This window comes from Psittacula echo (assembly GCF_963264785.1).
Source record: "Psittacula echo genome assembly, chromosome: 10".
Lineage (NCBI taxonomy): Eukaryota > Metazoa > Chordata > Aves > Psittaciformes > Psittacidae > Psittacula > Psittacula echo.
Genome location: NC_137741.1, coordinates 20,178,981 through 20,202,232, shown reverse-complemented (window position 1 = coordinate 20,202,232; position 23,252 = coordinate 20,178,981). Strand labels below are relative to the sequence as shown.

The window sequence follows — 23,252 nt, the reverse complement described above, 5'->3', positions numbered from 1 at the left end:
TTTTGTTCATCCTGTTTCAACTAGGGTTTTATATGATGGGAAAGAAAGAGTAAAGCAAGGTTGTAAAATAATTCAAACCACTCCCTATGGTCGGCCTGCTAACATCAGTGGCAGTGCCTCATCACAGCGAGTGTACATCACTTACCGAAGAGCATCCGAAAACATGACACTGAACACACTGGCTGTTACGGATATATGTATAATCATACCAAGTAAAGGAGAAACCCCTCCACACACATTCTGCAAGGTTGACAAGAATCTTAATAATAGCATGGTAAGAATCAAAATCTAGATTTTTGTACACTTGATACTCAATGGTGTAATGCATGTGGAGTGTTTGTGACAATTCTCAGAGTGACAAATTTTGATAAGCACATTCCAAAGAGAAATCGAATCCTGGAAGAGTTGGAGGATTACATTTCTTTGTTCCTGCTTGGAACAAAGTCTCTTTGGAGGTCTTGGAGCAAATAAATCTTTTTAGTGCTGATTTGGAAATGCTGACTTCAGCAGTTTTGGATTAGTTCTTAAGAACCTGTTGTGTCATCATGTGTATAACTGGACGTTTTAAAGACGTGGCTGTTTCTGACACTGATTTTTTTTTACTGGTGTGATGGGAATCCTGTATCTAACAACTGGCTTCTGGTTTGTTTTTAAAGTTTCCTGTTTCCTCCACTGCTATTTTATAAATGTCAGTCTCCTCAGTAGTTTCACAAACTTTTCTTTTTTGAAGAAAGTTACGTGTGAGCAATGTTTGATGCTGTTGACTAAGCCTGTTTAAATGCTTAATATGGTTCCAGAGCTGGACCTGCCATAAGACACAGGTGTCACAGCACTTTGTATTGCAGAACTTAATATTTAGGTGTCTCCTGGTCAAATCTGCAGCCGTGTATGCTGGCTCTTGTAGGGTCCTCAAAAGTCAGCACACTGATGAGGTTGCTGACCACATATGCAAGTAGTATCATGCAAAAAAGATCATGGAAATTGATTTGTATTTGTTTTTAAATAAATGCCTGTAGATTAACAAATGGAATTTTCAGTTCTACCAGTCCCTGTATTGACTGGGTTATGGGAGTGCTGTCTAATGGAAACTGTTCTATCTTTCTTCCATCTATAAAAGCTTTGTGTGCCCTTAAAGGGTGCTGGTCTTCTCTGTGGCTTTCCATGTTCTTTATTCATGTCCAGAAATTGAGAACTTCAAAAGTATTTTAAAATATTAACCATGCCAGAAAGAGAATTGTTTGGAAGCTGCAAGGACTCTGATGTTGTGCTGCAGTATTTCGCAGACTCTGAAGTCAGAGATGGAATAAGCAATTGGGTTTGAAGATTAGCATGGTTAAAATAAAAATGTAGACATGAAAGAATTAAGTATTAAAGTAATAGAAATGCAGTTAATAACAGAAACATTGCACCCTGTGTGTGTATATATATACATAAATGTGTGCATGGATGTATGTATAGCTGTCTATATACACACTTAATCCAGATGTTCAACAAAATGGCGAAAGGTTTAAATATTTGTATGGATTACAATTGTACTTAAAATTCTGTAGCTGTGTTAACAAAATGCTTTGGAGAAGTATTTACAGATGTCATGCTTCAGTCCCTAAACCAGTTGCAGTTTACAGACATACGCCTTGGGTTGGTTAGCTTGGAGCTAACAAGCTGCTTTCCTTTCAGTTACATGGCTGTGTTGTTGTCAGAAAGGATAGAGTAGCCAGCCCAAAATTCCTATATCTTGATGCTGTATGGTTTTGTGTGTAAACTGTGGTTCTTTGTAAACAAGGAAGAGGAGGTTTTTCTTCACTCTCTTCTGTTACATCCTTTTGTTATATTTCTTCATGTAATCCAATAATTTCTTCTGTTTTACAGTGGGGCTCAGCAGTGTATTTATGTTATAAAAAGTCTGTGGCAAAAACCAACACCATATCATATAAAGCTGGTATGTAACTACTATTTAGCTTTTTTAATCCTCAAGTCAGGATATACAGGCTTGTTTGTAGCGCAGCAGGTATTTTTATTGAAGGATTATTTAACAAAGACACTGTCTTACCACTATCCAAAAAAAAGGCTCTTCTCCCAAAGAATTCTTCTAAAACAGTGTACTAAACAGTTTGATTTAAAACTTGCTTATAATTGGAAGCTCAGTTGTGTTTTGATAGGTTTCACAAACCTGTGCATGTGCCACCTCTATTTTTTGTTGCTGATAACTCTTTAAGGATCTGTGTGTGTGTATATGCAGAAGAAAATACTGCAAAAATTGGTGCATTTTCATGATCAAAATGTTCCTTAAAATGAAGGATACTGCAGACTTCCACACTGCCCTGCACACCAGTGGCACTGAGCTCTTTAAGTATTTTTGGATTGTCTATCATCTTTATTTCATTGTTTTATTTATAAGTCAGAATTAGATTTGCTATGGCTGTGCTGAAATGTGTTGGGCCCTGATTTTGTTTGAGTGCAAGTCATTAGCATGATTCAGACTTAAGCATTAATTTACTTGTATCCCTTTGAGATGCTGCTGTCTGTAGACAACGGTAGTTTAGGACTAACTAAAAGTGGAAGATAAGTCTGTAAATAGACAGAAATTGGAAAAGGCCCCACACCTGGTAGTAGCTTGCACAAAAGTTTGCTTCTTGAGGGTGGGAAAAGACCACTGCCCTTCTTGATTACTATTTTTTATTGCTCATTAATATTTCACTGTATATTAGAAAAGAACGATTGTGTGCTCTAATGCAGAGAAATCCTAAATCCCTTCCCGCAATATTTGCTCTCAGTTTTGAGTCCCCTGGGTTGGCAACAGGAAAGGCTACATTGCTGCAGCCCCATGATGTCATTGAAGACCTGTATGCTAAGAGCCTCTTCAGAACTTTGTGTTTTACAGCTATGTTTAAAATGAAGTCTAAACACATTAGTCTGATAGCACATTAGCTGAATCCTCAGTTGAAGTGGATCAGCATAATTAATTGGCTTGATTCTATTGATATTAAAAATAATAATATAGTATCTAACGTATCAGATTTTTCAGGAGACTTTTGTTGGCAGGAATTAAGTGCTTTCGTAACTGAAGGTATCAGTTTTATTTCTCAATTATTCAGGTTACTAGTTTTTAAACTAAATTTTAAAATTTTACTCGTATCAGTGATGAATGTGAATTATTGTAAGATTTGAGGTGCACGCAACCTGCAAACAGAAAGATAAATTAGTTATTAAGAGTTCCTAGAATAGAAAGTGGGATTTCAGTCCAATGTTTTAGTCAGGTGGTTTCTCCTTAAGCGTTGGAAGCTTCCTGCCCCTTTCCAGCTATTTGCTATGCCTGATTATTTACTACTTTACTGATTTTCTGAAGTTAGTGTATGCTCATATATGATATTTCTGGGCATTTTTTATGGAATGAGCTATTACAAATACATTTCTGCTATTCCTTACATAACTGCCTCTTTACAAATTGCCTTTATAGGATTAATATGTAGATATCCCGAAGAAGATTATGAATCATTCCCATTACCAGAATCTGTGCCTCTTTTTTGTCTACCTATGGGTGCAACGATTGAATGTTGGCCATCTAACAGTAAATACCCTCTCCCAGTTTTTTCTACATTTGTACTAACTGGAGCTTCTGCAGAAAAGGTATTTTGAAAGTTTAGAAAATAATAGTTAATAATTTTGGTTGAAAATTTAGTCGTTTATCTGTTCAGGATTATGATAATGCATATTTTTACAGGCAAATTGAATCTATGTGTTTAAGCTTAAATTCTCAGAGCCTGCTTTAAAGAGTGACTTGTATTTATTTCACTGCCGGACTGTTGGTCATATAGACCTGTACTCCTTTGCTTTCCGATCATGTTGGCCTTTGAAACTAGAGAGCTATAAAAATTCTGACTGCGTCTACATGCAAGTATACTATTTTTATTGCAAGCATGGAAACAACCTTGCATGTATTTACTTGTTCTAAAAAGCAGATTGGATGTCAGAAGAATACTGCTTTGAGTTGTGTATAAAGGAGTACTAAAATAGCTTTAAATGCAATTGTAGTGGTACTCTCTATAATCATTCTTTTTCTCTCACTTAAATTGTTTTGCAAATTACTCTTTCTCATATGACATTAAGTGTTTTAAATAAATAACAGACAGTCTGGATTTTCACAGCCATGAGTGTTCTGGAATATATTGCTTCAAAAGATGATGCATTAATGTAACTTTTCAAGCAGTGACATAGACCTGATTTCCCTTGCATGTTTGGGGTTTGTTAGATTGCTTTGAAGATTGAGGCAGATTTATTGACTCAAATCTACTGTTGTTTGCAGGTATATGGTGCTGCTATTCAGTTTTATGAACTGTATCCTGAAGAGAATCTCACAGAGAAACAAAAATCTCAACTGGGATTAGCAGCTGCTGCTGAGGGAAAGTCAGACACATGCAGAACAGTTCAAACAAATAAATGCATCTGTCTGCTCTCTCACTGGCCTTTCTTTGATGCTTTCAAGAAGTTTCTTACCTTTCTGTATCGTTACTCCATCTCTGGGCCGCATGTCCTACCCATTGAGAAGTAAGTAATTTTAGAGATTTGTAGCAGTAGTTTCAGTTAATGAGAGCTCTTTTTTTACTTCTAAGTTTCCTGTAATATCCATTTGACTTTAAGTCACCAAGCATTAAATATGGCTACACAAGATTAAACACTTTTCTCTGCTGATTAAATGTATCTTTACCTACTTTCTCAAATAAACCCAGGTTTTTATTTGTAATATAAGTGCCTGCAATAGTGTCTCAGAAAACCTTTTTTAATTAGCTTTGCACCCTTTAGCATCGTGTTTAGCAGGAGCAAGATCATAAATCCTTTCTTAATGTTGCATATGTTAAGGTAGGAGAATGAAATACGTGGGTTTGTGGTGTTTTTCAAATGACTATTTGTAAAGAGAGGTAATTAAGCAGATTGAATTTTGTTTTTGTACTAGTAATCTTCCTCTATTTGTGATAAATAAACCTAATTTCCTTCCTACATAGAGGATTTCACTTCTTAAAATGCAGAGAAAATCTTTACATCCAAGAAGTGGCTGAGTAACTTGCTATGTTTGAAGATGTCCCTGCTCATTGCAGGCAGGTTGGAACTAGATGACCTTTGAAGGTCCCCTCCAACCCAAACTATTTTATGATCTATGATACCTGTAATTGATACGTAATATAGTTTAGCACATCTGGGCTAACATAACTTTTCACTGCATCAGATTTCAAATTCACTATTTGCTTTTATATTTTATTACACATCAAACTTTTTTCAGGTTAAACTTCAATACTAACTTCTATGAGACTTTGACTTTGTGCATTGAGGATTTTTTTGCTATTGCCCACTTCAGTATTCCACTTTGTATCTACTGTACTTGTTTTAAAATTCTGACAGTGTGAACTTCCAAAAATGAAAAGATTTTATTTTTTTAATCTTAGAACTATTTTTGGGTTTTGATTTTCATGAAGGAATAAAATGAGAAGGAAATAAATATTCTATAAATTTTGATTTTGCAGATTTATTTGCTTATTCTGATTTGTAAACTGACTGGTCAACTTACTGTGGATAGTTTAAATACACCTACACTCTGTTGCACAAAGTTAATATAGTATCTAGCCTAGATTCTTTGACTGTTTTAATGATGATGAAGGTTGTCTATGCCATATGTGTGTATTTGAACATTTTCAGGCAGCCCGGCTACTGCAAGCAGCAGGCCATTCCCTTGATGTTTGCTATATGGTCTGTGACCATCTTCATACACTGCTAATAAAGACAAAACCCCAAATCTGTTGTCAGCCTGATTCCTTTCCTGTTCTTATTTGCCGTGTGGCTGCACAGGCACTGATGCTGACACAAGGGAGATCGGCTGAGGAGTGCTGGAGAAGGTGGCACAGTTTTGCTTATGGTTAAGACCAGTTACGTCCTTATAGAACTGCAACAAAAAAGTTAAACATGACACAAGTACACAAAAATAAAACCAGTAGAAATTGGGGGTTTTGCATACATCTAAATGTGTGATATGTGGCTACAATAAAATATGAAATGTGTAGCTTTGAATGAGAAATATGTAGAACAAGTCTTCTGTATAAATCAATGCTTATTTGTGGGTTTGTCCGAATTTCTTCCAACTTTGGTTGGTTGTCTGTGTCATAATAATGGTAAGAGTTGCAGAAATCATAGAAAAGTGTTGTAGTGCTATAGCATGTGATTTATGATGGATTACCTGTTTCTTCCTGACTTTCTACTGACTGCAAGTAGTTTCTCTAAACATGCATGTGTATCATGTAGAACTCCTACACATTTAGAACTTGTACAAATTCGGTCACTTCGTAAAACTGAGAGCTTAAAAAATAAATCTGTATTTGTAGTATATGGAAGAACTTTAATACTTTTTAATCAGAAATCTTATCTAACATTTTGTATTTGAAAGTGAGGAAAATGAATGAACTTAATGACTCTCTTTGATACACAGCTGTGAATATTTCTTGGCAAATAACCAGTTATTGTCTCTGAGGAATCATGCTATTTCAGGCCAGTCTTAGAAGCATGGCTGTAATATGGTGTTACAATGCTCAAGCATCAATATTTCTACTTTACTTTTATTTCTCTTTGTTAAAAAGCTCTTTGTACTTTTTCAGTCTCACAAACCAACCTCATGGTCTGATAGATAATCTGGCCTGCTGCTTGGGATGTCACTAGTAGAAAAATAGGTTTTGAAGGTCACAAAACCCCTGTAGGGTTTGGGTGCTGGGTTTTCTTGCTCTCTGTCTCCTGAATAATTATGTGCCATTTTTATATAATGATTTCTGTTACTGACAATAACTTTGTCTTGAGGTAAAGCAGTTGAAGCTTGTAACTTCCACTAAATCAGTATTTTTCTTCTCCTTTAGACACATTTCCCATTTCATGCATAAAGTTCCTTTTCCATCCCCTCAGAGGCCAAGAATTCTCGTTCAGGTAAGTAAATTTCTTCTTAATAGCTGTGTCTTCAGTGAAGACAAAACAGCAGCTGAGCAGGTTAGTAAATAGAAAATGGAATATTTATGTTCTAATTGTTCTTACTGCTCAGGATTGTTTTCCTAAATTCATACACTTAATTTTTACGGATTTCTCACCGTTCTGTTTCCTTTTGGTTAAGGACTTTAATGAGATCTTTCAGGAACTGCTTAGTAAGCTTAGAACCTGATTTTCTTTCTTTCAGAGTATATGAAAATTAATGACAAACTACTCAAAGTCTGCATCTGGTTTGACTTTTGCAGTAGCTTTTGAACTGTTTTCTTCTTGCTACTGTACAAAGGCTGAGTGTAAAATAAATAAGTAAAATTAAAACCAGATGTGAGGTGTATATTCCTGATTGCCCCTTTTCCCAAAGGGCTTCCTGCTGTCCTCTACATAATGGATAGCTCTTACTGAAAACTGCAAGAGCTGCACACATTCAACAGAGGCACTTCATCAAATATGACCCTTATTCTGGCCTACCTGCAAGACCCAGCATATTTTACTGGGTGTGAGTGAAAGGATATAATTGCCAGAATTAGGTTACCAGTTATGTGAAATTGCACCCATGTCACTGTTGGTAGGAGAGAGGAAATCCCTTTCTCAAAGACTTCTTAAGTGAAGTGGTATTAGACTTTGATACTTTTTTTCTTCCTAAGAGGCAGAATGAGTATAGACATGTTAAAATTTGATTGCTAAGAAAAAGACAGCTCTATTCTGTTTGTAGTTATTCTACCAATCATGTGGTTTTGAACAAATTGGTCAAACCAGTGTAACTCTGTTATTACTTGCATGAAATAAAATATGGAGAGCCCTCTGCAGTTTTCAGTCTTAATGTAGTAGCCCATAAGCTAGTGAAGTCATTCAGAGTAAATACAATCTTGGGTTATGGCTTTATAGAACGTATTGAGTATTAAAAATCTTCCTTAGCATACTTAGGTATTCTAAAGAAGTGACATTAATTACTAATACTGAAAAGGGGTTGGAGAAATATATTTTGGAGTTATACTGAAACTGTATCTGACACTTCTGTCACTTTTACTATGATTTTAAAGTTCAATTCAAAACCCAGGTCTCGGTTTGTTTTTTTCTTAATTCACATTCAGTAAAATATTTGTGCTTGGGAACACTAAAGATATTTACAGGGAACTATAAGTCAGTTTAGAGAAAAACATTTAATTTTTATAAGTCTGAGTTGTGGGTAACTGTCAAAGTATAAATGGGTGTATATCCTGAAACAAAGTCTGAGAACCTAGAGCAAGTGGCATGAAGTTATGTCTCTTATACCTTACATATCTTGTATATATTTATTACTTATCTGTGTGTGTGTATATATATAGACAGCATTCTCAAAATGTTGTATGCATCAAGTTAGTACAACTTTAGTAGTTGGTAGTACAGATGGAGGACAAACTGCTTTTAAAATAAGCAGTGGTAATTTAGGTCTAAGAAGTACTTCCTTTCAGCTGCTTTCAGGGACTTTTGACATTTGAATACTGCACTGGATAAAATCACAGGTGATTGTATTGAAGATGTTTTCCTAAATAATGGGGGAAATGTCTGTATTCTTGAAAATGAGCTTTTAGGATTTCATTTTGCTATTCTTCAGTCATTTCTTGTAGTAATTTCACTCTGAAGCTTATTATTTGAAAACATGGTGATCTTTTGCTAAATAACTAGTATTGCAAATCCTTCTGAATATGTGTTGCTGTAGAATTTCTTGCAAGTGCTTATATGCTTTCTGAAAATGAAACCTGCTGTATTTTTAGTAACTATGTGTATGCCAGTGTGGATATCTAACCCATTCTTAGATCCTTCTTGGTATCTGTTACAAGTGAGAGAGAGCATGCCGTGTGCCTGACTTTTAAGTTTCCAAGAAATTATAGCCATTAGTAAAATATTCAGGAGTGTTCCTGATTCCTGTTCTCCAGCTGCCGTTGTTGATAAGTTGTTTCTGATCTGGGATCTGCTAGACTCCATGTCCTGCATCCCCTGATTACGCAGATATTTGTCTTCCAATGTTGTATTTCACAACCTGAAAACTTTAAGAGCACACTGAGTAATGTGTTTGTCTCTCTGAAGAATGGGGTCAGTAAGTGCCGCTTCTGCCTAAGGGGGAGACACTTCTGGAATAGATGCTTGGTTGTGTTGATCTGCTTTTGTGAAACACAAAAGCTATAGGACATTAGGCTGAAGCTTCCTTTCTGAGGGTAGTTAATGAAGGTTACCTCGGTCTGAAAAAATGAGTTGTCTGAATTCTTTCCCTGAACAAGCTAATGGTGGTGGTTGTCACAAGGTGACTTATTTGAAGATAAATCGAGCATGTAGAGTGGTGTGGCCATCCTCATTTGTCACTGAAGCTAAATGTAGCATCAGCCTTCAAAAGCTCTGTTACATGAAATATGCAAGGAAGCAGTTTTGTAGAGACTCTCGCTAATGCCTTGTGTTCTGTGTGTCTGTCTAGGCGCAATGTTAGGTGACTTAGCGCTTTGGCATTTGTGTTACTAATTCATCTCATCTTCTGTTGTCTGGTTATCTGTTATCACTCAGAAATGAAATGTTACTAAAGGTTACTAAATTACTACTGCTGCTTGTATGTGTGCTTTTATACAATAGATAGAAAATGCATGACCACTTAAAGGGAGGATGAAAGTAACTGGTATCTTGTTACCTTGGATTTACTTTGGCTGAAAATGTCAGCCTGAGCTTTGATAAGTTGACCGTGTATCTGTATACTTGTCCTCATTTGAGTCATCCTATTCGTGCTGGGTATATGAATGATTTCTCTTGATGTCATATCACTGTAAGAAAAATGTGAATTAATAAGATCTTTGTCTTGGATCTTCAACTAATGCAAATTTTGAAGATTCTATCAAAACTGAGCTGTTTCTACCAGCTAAAAGGCTAATTCTGATGTCTTCTGAAGACAATATTACCTTATGCTATGACCCCACATCTCTCCCTTTCATGCATGTTATCCATCTCTTTCCCCTTAAATCCAAAAAGAATCCCCACTCTGGCCCCTGAAAGCTATGTATGAAGTATGGGTCCTCACTTCCCTTAAAATACAGAAGGCTTTATTTTTCAGCAGTTAATATATTCAGTTTTTTGCAGTATTAGCTATTTTAAATTCCTCTTTATGAATATGCAACGTGTTCAGTTCTGACCAAGAAAGAAAGATTGTGCTTTGCCTGGTTTTTAGTAGAAGATACTGATGCATAGCACTGCGCGCTGCTTCTTACAGTGCTGTACAACTGGGATATATAAGGTTCAGCTTAGTTTAAATTTTATTTTTAGGTGTTCTTTGTTATAGTTGTGTAAGTTCTAATAAATGTGTCCAAACTTCACAATAAAAGAATGTATTTTAAAATCTTTTTCCAGCTATCTCCACATGATAACCTGATTCTTAGCCAACCTGTGTCATCACCTCTTCCACTGAGGCAAGTGACTGTTTAATTGTGAAATGTATTCTGATCTACACTGCGGAAAAGATTTGGTACTTTGAGCTGTAGCTGTGCAAATTACCTTACCTTTTCTAGTGCCTTTTGTAGCAAGTGTGTCTGGAGCTTTATTTATGTGATTAGACCTGAGCCCTGACAAGGATACCTACTTACTGAGCAATATCTATGTGTTTTCAAGTCATTATAGTGGTTCTTGAGGAAGAATATAGATTGTTAATTCCCTTTCTAGGAGTTGGTACCTGAGTTCTCAAGATAGGAAGCTTTAGTTTTGCAAGGGAATTGAAGGAGTTCTGTGACTGTCTTAACTGTCATGTCTCAGTTCAGGAGAGTGATTAAAGACATGCATGTTGTCTCCCTGTAAGTGGCTCCTTAAAGAAAAATCATCATGTGTGTATCCTGAAAATAGTCTAGACTGATTAAAGACTATGGTTAAAGACAATTGTTACTACTGGGAAGTAACCATTCTTCACTGAACAGTCAAGTGTACCATGTAGTCTGCTTTGCAGTCTTTGAAAGAAAGATTTGCAGGTGTGTGTTCATGAAATCCCACTCTAATGCCTGGTTTTCTCTTTTGCTGTTGAGCATTTCTTTTTATGGTCCACTGTAACTCACCAGTGTGTTAATATTCTCTTACAGTGGAGGCAAGTTTTCTACGCTACTTCAGAATTTAGGACCTGAAAATGCAGTAACTCTACTTGTGTTTGCTGTGACGGAACATAAAATTCTCATCCATTCATTACGACCTTCTGTCCTTACTAGTGTGACAGAGGCGTTAGTCTCTGTAAGTAACGGGTATTTTAATCATATACCTGCAAGTGGAAAAAAGAATGTTTTTTAGATAAAATCTAAAATTAGTAGTAGTGCTGTTAGGCTTAGAGGTTACTTATAAATAAGAATAAAAATAAAGATCATTAGAGAGAAAAATTCACAATGCTAATGATAGCCTCACAAATATAGAAGAGCGAGACTAACTGTTGTTGGCTCTTTGTGTGTAAATGTTGTAAATAAGGATGTTGTTTGGTGATCACAATGCACTAAATACAAGTTCCTGATGTTCCCAAATAGCACTGTATTCTCTGGCAGAATTTGAAATGTATGCTACTTTCCTGCCTGTTTTCACTAGCGGTTTTGGTACCTCTGCTATATACAGTCTATTATACTGAAAAGCTTTATACTACAAATGGAATTTTAGAGAAATGAGTGCGTTTTTTTATTCAATACTCTGCATCTAGATTTTTAGTAATAATTATCTGTTATGTTAAATAATTGTGACATAGCAGTTAGTGAAGTGTGGGGTTTGCTTGCATAGATTATACTATTATAGATGTTAAACCTATGTTTTTGTCTCTGCATATTTCCAAAGATGATATTTCCCTTCCACTGGCCTTGCCCCTATATTCCTCTCTGTCCCTTGGCACTGGCAGATGTGTTAAGTGCACCGTGCCCATTCATAGTGGGAATTGATTCAAGATACTTTGATCTCTATGACCCTCCACCAGACGTTAGCTGTGTTGACCTAGATACCAATACAATTTCTCAGTAAGTATTTATTAACAATATTTCTTCTGTGTTAATTCCTTTTGTTTCCTGTTTTCAAAGGGAAGAACTAGCTTTTTTGGCAAAACTTGCAGGGGAGAGGTATTTCAAACATCTGAACTTTCTTCTTGAAATGAGCATGCTAGAAACTGTATCTCCTGTTCAACACAGCAGAGTAGAGGTACAATCCTCACGGAACATGATTGCCTTTTAGTCTTACATTAAAATCTTATTGCACATCTTGGCACATTTCCTGGATTAACCATACTGTGTCTCACTTCATTGTGCCTGCAGGAGAATAATAAATTTTGTTTCTCACGATGAGGTTTCTTAGTCTTCAAGAAATTCTGATGTCTTTATGTGAGCATCTGCTTGAAAATTATAACAATTAAATCACACTTCATATCAATATGAAGTATAGGAAATTCATGTTGAGAATTAGGGATGTGAACTTTCATGGGTGACAATCTCAGTTAAGGCTTAGAATCATGCCACTGTTAACAACTGAATTAACAGTATTATATCATTTCTCCTTCAGAACTGTGTAGAGTACTGCATTTTTCTGTAAGCCAGTTATTTAGTATCTAAAATACTAGTGTGGGACAGTAGTGCACTCAAACCACGGGGAAACAGTCCATATTGTTATGATAATCAAAACAGAGAATTATTCATTTCCTTGCAATGATGTGATATAAAAATAGATGAAAGAGCGTAAGGCTTCTAATTCAAGATTCTAAAACACTTGAAAGTGATTCAAATTGTATTTCAGAATTAAACTTTCAGTTCAGTATAATGTTTAATATTCTCACTGTGTACTTTGTCTCTGGTCAGTGTTCTTTTGTGTCATCCTCCTGTTGGCAGCAGTCTTTCAGCATTACTGTGCCTAACTGAAACCTTTTTACTGAAGTTTTCTGATTTGTGGGGTTATTTTTTCTTCAGTAGTTGTGTGTGGATTTAGAGAATGCTGCATATATTAGGTATTTGTGCATAGAAAATCTTGGCCAGTTTGGTATAGCAGTTCTGCTCTGAAATGTTCAGGAGCTAGTTCAAGCTAGGTTGTGATAACTTAAGTCTTGGTTTTGTTGCTTTTTGGTTGAGAAGAACATGTTTGTGCATTTCTTTTCGTATTTGTCTAATCCATTAATTGAAAATCCTTTATTTCCAGTTATTTCTGTTGTCCCGTAGAATGGATATTTCAGCTATAAGCAGATTCTAGCTGACTATTTATGCCTGTTCTTAGAACAGATTAGTTCTATTTCATCATATGGAAAAAATGTCAAACAAATGCTTAAAGTTTTGGTAACTGTGACCACAAGAGGGCCTTGAGGCTTGCTGGTGCCCTCTGTTGACAAAGAATATTGCCATTTTCTTTCATCTTCATCATGATGCACTCAGGTTCAAATCTATATTTGCTAAACACAAAGCAGTTGGCATATCAACTTGAATTCAGGTTACTACGGGCATTCTAGTCATTATCTCCATCCTAGTTTAAGTAAGGACAGCTCAGATCATAGCATGTGTGGTGGTGGCTCCTGCAATGGCTGGTGCTTAATACTGTTAATCCATCTTTCATGAGTTCTGAGTGGATTGATTGCAGTGCTAAAGAGTGGCAGCATAACTGTCATCCTGAAATATGGGGCATTGGTTGGATGGCTGTGATCGGTCTCTATATAGTAAATCAAGTTTCACTTCATTGGTTGGTTTTCGATCCTCCTCAGTTGTGTTTTAATGGAGCAAATTTTCTATGTTCTCCCATTTCTCTGGTGAGAAATACAGTCCTATAGACACACACTCTTCATGTGTATACTCATTCTTTTTTGTTTCTTTCCTTCCAGAACTGGAGATAAGAAAACTATAGCATGGAAGATCTTACCAAAGAAACCTTGTAAAAATCTCATGAACACTTTAAGTAATTTATATCAGCAACTGGCAGAATGTGAGTGGGAAAGTACATAGCAAGATTTACATTGAATATAGTGTGCCACATTAACAGATAAATATAGCTAATTAAATACGTTGAAATATGTAAAAAGTCACCTTAAAAAACCGTAATGTTTTTGTACAGAATAGGAAAATCTGTGCTTAAGTCCAGAGATTAGAACCCACATAGGGACTTTTGGGGTGGAGGTGATGTTCAATAGATACCCCTTTGTATTGATTGTCTTCCCACTGGAAAAAAAGCAGAGCTTTCATGAGAAGGGAATAGTAAAGCAAAGTGTAGGCCAGGATCAAATAAAGACTTTTTGGTCCTCAAAGCCTGCTCAAGTCTGTTGATATCTTGACAATTGAGATAACTTTGACATATCTAAATTTTAAGATGGAAATAATGTTTTATAAACTTTGGGGGTTTTAATGTATAGCCCAAATACTGAATATTTGTAAAAACAAAAATTGATACAGGCAAAGTATATTGAATCTTGATGTGAGAAAGCAGGAAAATTGGTAAGAGTGGTGTTAGTGACTTCTTTAAAACAAAGCATTTGGAAATAGCAATGTAGTCAAGGCCAGCTGATGTGCTTGGGTATCAGAGCTAATAGGCTTTGTGAAGTGGGAAGGAAGTCTGTCAGCACTCTGGCATTACCTGTCTGCTTAGAAGATGAGTTTCATAGGCATTGGAGGGAGCCTTTAGCAGCAATAATGCAATTGTAAAATCAAGTTTCTGTGGCAGAGACAGCAAGTGGTTAAGACTTGAATCAGAGTGTGAAAAGGATGGGGTTGTCCAACACTACATCTTTGAGAATACATATCTGGAAAGCATATTTCATGGGATCTTTGTAATTTAACTTAGATTTAGGGCACTTTTAAAGGCTGTTTACACCTTTTTGGCTATTGAGGTCACTAGACTTTAACTGTGTCCCAATTAGAATATACAGAAACAGAACGTTATTATAGCAGTGAAGTCTTAGCTAGAGTCCTGATGGCTTTAAAATGTTGATACAAGTATCTACTTTAAGAATAGGCATTTTGCTGGAGCTTGAAATAAAAAGCTTCCTTTCTCTCTGTATTGGCATTTTGCATTGAGTTGTATTTTGGTGGCTCCACTTTGCATCTGAGTGGTGCTTTTCTGAGTATATAGGTACTTAATATGTATTGCCTGCTTTTTGGAAACACTTTGAAATGAAAAGCACTGTAAAAAGGAAAACAGAGTAACGCACATCCCATCTATCTGATTGTCCTTAAAATATGCTTCTTTAAGGAGCTGTTGTATAAATTTTCACATATTTTTGCAAACAGCATTCTTTGAGGGTTTTTTTAAAGCTCTATCCATACTGGTTCTCTCTGTTGCTGTAGTAACTAATGTGCTGAAAAGGTAAATGTAAATAAGTAAAGGCTTTTGATGTTATCCAGAGATACAGGAGTCGTAAAAGGTCAAGCTGAATCCATTCTGGCATATCATGATTGAATTGAACAGCATGTATTAATCTGTTCCAGACTTAATGGAGTTCAGTAATCAGTGATTCTTATAGGATACCTTTTTTTTCTTCATGAATATTGGGCAGGAGAAGAAAGTAAACCATTATAATGTTGTTTTTGTTCACAGTGCAACAGCGACCAAGAGAAGATGCATTAATGGAATTAGCAATGAATGACTACGATTTTAATTCTGGGAAGAAATTGCATCTGTTAGATTTGGAGATCCAGGAAGCATTTCTGTGCTTCATGGCCTCAATACTAAAAGGCTACAGGTCTTATCTCAGGCCAATAACAGAGGCACCCTCTGAAACAGCCACAGATGCAAGTTCTCTCTTTGAACTACAAGGTGAAGACTCATAAACTTGTTTTATGTATATTAATTTATTATTTTAGATTCTCTGTTATTTAAGGAATAAAAACATTTGTGGTGTTAATGTTATAAGCAATAGTGGAAATACAGGTGCAGATAAAATTGCATTGTAGTGGCAAACACTGCAGAAGGGTTATTGAGGATAGATTTAGATTAGATACTAGGAAGAACATTCTTCTCTGTGAGGGTGTTGAGGCACTGGCCCAGGGTGCCCAGAGAAGCTGTGACTGCCCCATCCCTGGCAGTGTTCAAGGCCAGGTTGGACACAGGGGCTTGGAGCAGCCTGCTCTAGTGGAAGGTGTCCCTGCCCATAGCAGGGGGTTGGAACTAGATGATCTCTAAGGAACCTTCCAACCCAAACCATTCTGATTCTATGACTGCTTGTTAGTAGAATGTATGCTGACTTTTGGTGAGGGCTTCTTTGGTTTAGGCCTTCTTACCTGATTCTGATTTCACTTTATAGGTTTCCTCAAAAGTCGAGATCGTTCACATCAGAAGTTCTACACGCTGATGACCAAAACTCAGATGTTTATTCGCTTCATTGAAGAGTGCTCTTTTGTCAGTGATAAGGATGCGAGCCTTGCTTTTTTTGATGACTGCGTAGATAAAGTAAGCATGTCTTCATACACATACAGGTTTTTTAACTTGTGCTGTTTCTTACAATATCTTTATATTGTGCAAGTAAAATATATTTGAAGTGGAAGTTGATTTCCTTTTTTTCTTCCCTTTTTTGGTCACTGTAGCCTTCCATTTTCCTTTTTTTGTTGGACTTTGTTTCATTTCTGCTTCTAAAAGGTGAAGGAGCCACTTGTACAGCTGAAGCAGAGACTTATCTATTCTAATACCAGCTATTTTACTAGTTGATGCTGTGGGCGTCTTCTTTCCACTATAAAAAATGCTCATGATAGTGCCATGAGAATAAATTTTACGGAAAACACTTGTACTTCTCCAACTTCTATTTCTGTCAGTGATTATTTCAATTGGTTTTATTAATGAGATAATTAGTTCTATGCCAGTGGTAATTGTGGGGAATCTGAGGCACTGGAATTACTATGTGTTTAGGGTTTGCCGTGGCTTTAGAATTGCTTGTGAAACTAGGTTTTCATTGACATGGAGTGGGTTTCTATATAGCATTTCTTTGAACAATGATACATTTGCCTCATCTTCTCTTCCCTGCTTCTCTTTCTTGCTTTCTCTTATTTCTGATACTATGCCTAATATTAACATACAGAGTCAAAATACTGAAGTATACCAAGGACTGCTATATGAGTTAGAGCTTTACCCAAGATGCTCTTTGACCATCAAAGTTCAGTGATTCCAAATATTCCAAAGTGAACATTTATTTATATATTACTTATATATTAATGTCTTTCACTGTATACCCCAAAAGGGTATGCATGAAAGAGTGATCTCATGGGTTGAAAGATGATACAACTCTTTCTTACGTGTAGCTGTAGGCTACTGGGTTGAGGCAAGTTTTATGTGCTGTGAAGTTAATTATCTATAAAATATAATCTAAGCCCTGCCTCAAATAATTTATAAGAATAGTTTAAGTTGAAGAGTAATCTCTTGTATGTGTTCCTTTATCCTAGGCAGCAGCAGCAGAGATTGTAATTGATTCCCCATTTTGCCTACTGAAGGATATGGTGTAATTGCCTCACAAGTTTTCGTTTTTCCAGGAATTCAAAATTATCTCATTTCAATACATATTTAAGCTACTGGCTTCATTGTATTTCACTGATGGAACTTGTAACTGTGGGGTTTCTACATTCCTAGAAGTATTTCAATTGCCAAGTAAGGTTTCGTTTATGTCTGCTTTTCAGGAGCCATATGTTCCTGCTACTTGGCTGGTTCAGTTTGCTAATACTTTCCATCTGTCTCGTGCAGTAGAACGTATCATTGAGAACACCTCTTTGTATGTTTATCAAATCTTAAATATTCAGGAATTCTACTGAAACTACTTGATATATTTCCACCTCACTGGAGGGAGAGAACTGTGGAATAGACTTGCTTTTGTGCATGTTGCTAAACTCTTAAGGCGTGAAGAATATGCATCCTTGCGTTCCACAGGTTGCTTATTCGTGTCTTTGAAATAATGTACCATTTGGCTGTAATTTGGTTGCCACTTTAACCATTTAAATAATGGTTATAAATGTAAACTGTGACAGTACGTGAGCTGAACACTATCAATATGTGAATAAAAAGCATGTTCCGTGCACTAGGAAGGAAATAGTTTTTGATAGGGCCAGTTCTTTGAGATGGAGACGCGTCTCCTGCCACAAGTGGAAGCAGCGCTTATTGAGGTATTAGAGGAGAAACAGCTGGTGACAGAAGATCAAAAGCAAAGCAATATGAATATCAGTACAAATATCAAGTAAAGGCTCTTAGGTGGAATGTAATACATGTTACATTTGCTCTGTTCCTTGTGGTTTCTGTGGTGCCATCAGTAGCAGTAGGAAGCTTGTAAGTTAAAAGCTTGTCTGTCTTTTTTCTCAAAGGAAAACAGTTCATAGATACCCAGTATCTTGCTTGGGGTCACCAAGTTTTACTTTATTTTTTTTATTGGTTCTTATGGTCTCAAGCAACAGAATGACGTTCTTTGAGTACAGTTGTTTTACAGCTTTCTCCCACTTGATCCTGCAGTTTGATGCTTTGAAATTTGCCTGGAGCTCTGGAATATGTCTCTGCTGCTGCCTTTAGAGCAGGGACATTAATTTGCAAGTGCAGATCTCTCCTCCTCTCTGCAACAGCCAGATTTATGGTCAAATTCCCACTTACAAAGCTGAAAACAAAACAAGTGCAGCTGTAATTTATGCTTAATAATAGTGTTATTTACAAGGTGCCTTTCTTATATTTTCGCACGTACAACTGAGTTGTCTGAAAGAAGGGAAAAAAATTAGGAATCTACCCTGCACCTTTCAGATTATAGTTTCTTTAGGAAAACAAAGTTACCTTAATTATAGTAAGGTCACATGGTTTTATCCCATTATCACTTTGAATGCATGTGTATTTCTGCAATCTCTGCAAACTAGCATGACTTTAATGAATATGTGACTGAAATTGCTTGAATAGTGTTGTTTGTAGATTCTGTATACTTCAGGCAATTGGATATAGTTTGTTATTGTTTTCAGTGTTAAAATAGAGAAAAATAGGGGGGCGAAATAGCTTTTAATTTCATATTTAAAAATTAATTCCAAGTTACTGCTGCAGTTGAAATCATAGTTCCAGAAATTGTTGTTTTCAGAAGGACTAACTTCTTTGTACAACTGCTTATTATATTTGCCTGAAAACAGTCAATTTGGACTACATCACTGAAAATCAATTGTTGTGTTAGGGTAAAGTTCAGAAAATCAATGCAACACTTGCTATTCACACTATAACTTTACAAGGCATCCTTGCTTTTAAGATGCAGTCCTTTGATGCTGCTACAGACTTTGTCCTGCTTGACTGTGTCATTGAAACAGCAGAAAACACAGTAACACAAGTGACTACTTTTTCATTTAACCTAACTCTCCAGGTAGATATGGACAAAAGTGGGGAAACACGACTTATAGAGCTGGATGAGTCATACAAGAGTGAGCATACAGTTTTCATAACACCACCTGAGATTCCCCATCTGCCAAATGGTGAAGAGCACCCTCTACAATACAGGTAATGCAAGGACACAGTAGGATGCTAGCCAAAATCCTAACAGCATCCTAACTCTACAAAATCTTGGTTTAGTTTCTATGTTCTTTTTATACCCACAAAGTACAGATTTTTCCTATAATTATGTCAAGTGAGTTTCTCTATTGGTTTCTTCATTACTGATGGAAAACATTTTTAAATCTAATTTAATCTTTTAGGTAGTTTGATATTGTTCATATTGATTTTTGTAAACCTCTGTCATGTGATGCTCACTAGGGTCTAAGCCACACAATAATTTTTTTTATTAACTAGGGTCAATACTTTGACACATTAAGTAAAGAAAATGCTATGAAAGCAAGTGATTTTATCAGTTGAAGTTGTTTACACTGAAATAACAGGTCAAGAGACTGTGCAGGGTCCTGAAGTCATGCAGATGGATTAGTAAACCACTTTGTCAGTGGTGTCTTTAAAGGTTTATGTTTGTGTTTCCTATTTCATGTGTAGCTTCCAGTGCAACTATGTAATTGATTTCATTTGCTATTATGTGACATGTGCATTCTGGAGCTATCTTCCAGGAGTTAATTGACACGTTTCTTTTACAGCTATAATGGATTTCCAGTGTTAAAACTAGATCTGTTTGAGCGACCAGAAGGATTTCTCAAAGCACCAAGTAACAAACTCTCCTCAAAAGCCAGTAGTCCCAACAGCCCATCGCCAATGTTCAGAAGAACGAAACAGGTACTTGCAGTTACTCCTGTAGCATGATGTGCTTTGCAAAGTGACAGCTTGCTGCCTTCACCTTGAGTTGGGCTATAAAGACCAACTGGCAACGGCTGCAGCATAGTGGTGTTTCACTGATTCAGTGATCATGCTAGTAGTTCTTTGGATGTTTACCTCTTCCTACCTATACCATGTCATACAGGGCCCTGATCACAGATTGTCATTAGCTGTGCTGTCCCCATACCTTCCACATTCTTGATGCTGTTCTCCAGAAGCATAAACTATTGGGTTCCCATATGATCTTTTTGAGTGCTTTTCACTATCCAAGAGCTCTAACTTTCAAATGTTTCTTACAAAATAATGCAGACAAAAAAAATAGACAGAAATGTAAAGAAATACAAGTTTTAAAGAGTAGAATATGTCACAGGAAGTGGTTTTGGTATCACTCACTGTGCTTTAATTTTCTCTCCCACTTGAGTATGTTGTTCATGGTAATGTTGCAGTTTCTGCAGGTTTAATGATATATGGTCAGTTTTTAACATGTAGGTTTGTGTAATGTGTATGTAAATACACACAAATAACCTTGATGATTCTTTACAGGAAATTAAATCAGCACATAAAATTGCTAAGAAGTACTCATCCATACCACAGATGTGGTCCAGGTGTTTGCTACGTCACTGCTACGGTCTTTGGTTTATCTGCCTTCCTGCATATGTGAAAGTGTGCCATTCAAAAGTCAGGGCTCTGAAAACTGCTTATGATGTGCTGCAAAAAATGCATACCAAAAAAATAGATCCACCTGATGAGGTAAAAGTCCAGGATTCCAGAAACAGCCCATGGGTATTATTGAGTGGGGTATGTGTCTACAGAAACACAGCACTAACTTGTGTGTATTTTCAGGTGTGCTACCGAGTACTCATGCAACTGTGTGGACAGTATGGGCAGCCTGTGCTAGCAGTGCGAGTGCTGTTTGAAATGCAGAAAGCTGGTGTTGACCCTAATGCCATTACTTATGGCTATTACAATAAGGTAAGTATTTTTGCAGGAGGAGGAAAACCAAAAGATGCATTTTTATCCAGGCAAATAGAAGCAAACAAAATAAGGGAGCAGTTCAGATGTAATTTTGTCATTTCTAGTAACTGAAAGAAATAAAAGACGAATATTGTGTTGTCTTTGTAGGCTTAGAAGTCTACTTTATAGCTGTCAATGTAACCCAATTTGAAATGGAAGTTTATTTCACACCTGACTGTTCCTTGAGATGACTGTGTTTGACTTCCAATATTTCCAAAATAGGCTGTTCTGGAAAGCACCTGGCCTTCAAGCAATCGAGGTGGCTATTTCCTGTGGATGAAAGTACGAAATGTTGTTTTAGGAATAGCACAGTTCAAAAAAGCATTGAAAAAGCTACCAGCAAACACATCACATACAGCAACTCCTGGTATAGTATTAACGTCCTCTTCTTTGTTACCTTCATGCTGATAAGAAAATTATTTCTGAAAGCTCTGTTCTGAATTTCACATAAAAGCATTTAGAGGGAAAACCAAAAAGTTTTTGCAGAATTTTTGGAAAACAGCTTTTTGTGTGTTTCTTTGAATCCAAAATAGTCTGCTCTTTCTTTATTGTAGCAGCTCTTCATGGAGATAAAATATGAGCTGGAAAGCAATGTGATAATTATCCTAGTTCATACAATAGCCAGTCTTAAAACTGACAAACTTCTCTCCAGCCTTGCCTCTTTTTGTTTTCCCTGCTTTTTGATGGTAAGAGGCAACCAGAATTAGTCCTTGAGTTTGTAGAACCATTTTCAGGTTCTGTGGACCAAGTGAAATGATGGTATTTATTTTTTACCTAAATATAAGTACAGTATTTGAGGCTGTAAATTTTGGGTTGGTTTCCAGTAAAGGTTTGTGTGCCATTCAAATAGCTATATTACCATGCCAGTGGTTACCCATAGTGTGTATTTTTCATAGCTACTACTTTCCACAGTATGTGTAAGTTACTACTAGTAAAGCAAGATAGTACATTGTAAAGTACCAGCAATATGGTTAGTTTAGATGTAGTTGACCTTGGAAGACCTTTACAGTATACATGTAAGATGATCATCTGGATTATCTTTTTAAGGTCACTTCCAACCAGAGCTATTTGACAACCACACTAGTATCAAGTAAATTTTGCCCATTCAATCAGTCAGACTGTATTAATACACCTGGGGTGGTGTGTTGTTTTAAGAATGATCAAACAGTGGCTTCAATGTTTGCAGGGGTGTTTTTGGGTGGTGTTGGTTATTTTCACCTTATTTCACCAACAAACTCATGGTTGCTGCTGCATTGTTTCAATTTTTTTACTTTCTAGAGTAAAACCATGAGAATTACATGCAGAAACTCTGAGAAACACACTGTGCTAAAATGAACCCATGTTTAGCTGCCTCTTGGAGTTCTTGAAGAAATGTGACATTTTGATCAAATATAAACCAGGGAACAGAATCAAAGACAAGCGGTGCTTTAGTACAGTATTTAAACAGAAATGTTGCAAATTACCCCTTTAATTTTATACTATAGAGCATCGCTTCAATGCTTATACTGTAAAAGTAAACCAATCACTTTTCTCACTTTTCTGTGGTAAAATGTTCACTGGTAATTACAATGTACTTAGGACCATAGAATAGTTTGGGTTGGAAAGGACCTTAAGATCATCCCATTCCAACCCCCCTGACACCTCACACTAAACCGTGTCACCCAAGGCTCTGTCCAACCTGGCCTTGAACACCGCCAAGGATGAAGCATTCACAACTCTCCTGGGCAAACCGAGAGTCCTTGAGAAGAGTCCTTTGGATTACTGTGGATATTCAGTTTATTTTGTTTAACTATGTCATGCTATTAACTACCATAACCATCTTTGTTCTGTCATTGCCCTGTTGTGCTAGGAGGACTTTCAGACTCTGGCAATAACACATCATTCAAAGAAGAAGCCAAGCAAGGGAAAACATGTCTTCAAGATATACAAGAACAAAAGGAGGACAAGAGAGAGAGTGACTCCAGTTCTCGTATGTATCTTGTGGATACAGATATCTAGTTCATTGTGGATAAACAGGGATTTCAGCAAAAGCTAAGTGGGACAGCTGATGTTTTTTA

The 23,252-nt window shown here is 36.4% G+C and overlaps 1 protein-coding gene across 5 annotated transcripts in view; it reads left to right on the top strand.

Annotated features, from left to right (window-relative positions):
• DENND4A (DENN domain containing 4A) overlaps window positions 1-23,252 on the top strand; it is a 53,213-nt gene that overhangs the window by 16,266 nt on the left and 13,695 nt on the right. For all 5 annotated transcript variants that reach the window (XM_080626687.1, XM_080626685.1, XM_080626688.1 and 2 more), the window contains 17 exons: window positions 25-274; window positions 1,870-1,939; window positions 3,458-3,627; window positions 4,304-4,545; window positions 6,891-6,957; window positions 10,378-10,436; window positions 11,094-11,238; window positions 11,821-11,996; window positions 13,829-13,929; window positions 15,535-15,753; window positions 16,241-16,386; window positions 19,295-19,428; window positions 20,007-20,142; window positions 20,725-20,931; window positions 21,025-21,153; window positions 21,418-21,562; window positions 23,045-23,164. In XM_080626687.1, coding sequence (XP_080482813.1) covers window positions 25-274; window positions 1,870-1,939; window positions 3,458-3,627; window positions 4,304-4,545; window positions 6,891-6,957; window positions 10,378-10,436; window positions 11,094-11,238; window positions 11,821-11,996; window positions 13,829-13,929; window positions 15,535-15,753; window positions 16,241-16,386; window positions 19,295-19,428; window positions 20,007-20,142; window positions 20,725-20,931; window positions 21,025-21,153; window positions 21,418-21,562; window positions 23,045-23,164 — 2,516 coding nt within the window. The remainder of the gene's footprint in view (window positions 1-24; window positions 275-1,869; window positions 1,940-3,457; window positions 3,628-4,303; window positions 4,546-6,890; window positions 6,958-10,377; window positions 10,437-11,093; window positions 11,239-11,820; window positions 11,997-13,828; window positions 13,930-15,534; window positions 15,754-16,240; window positions 16,387-19,294; window positions 19,429-20,006; window positions 20,143-20,724; window positions 20,932-21,024; window positions 21,154-21,417; window positions 21,563-23,044; window positions 23,165-23,252) is intronic.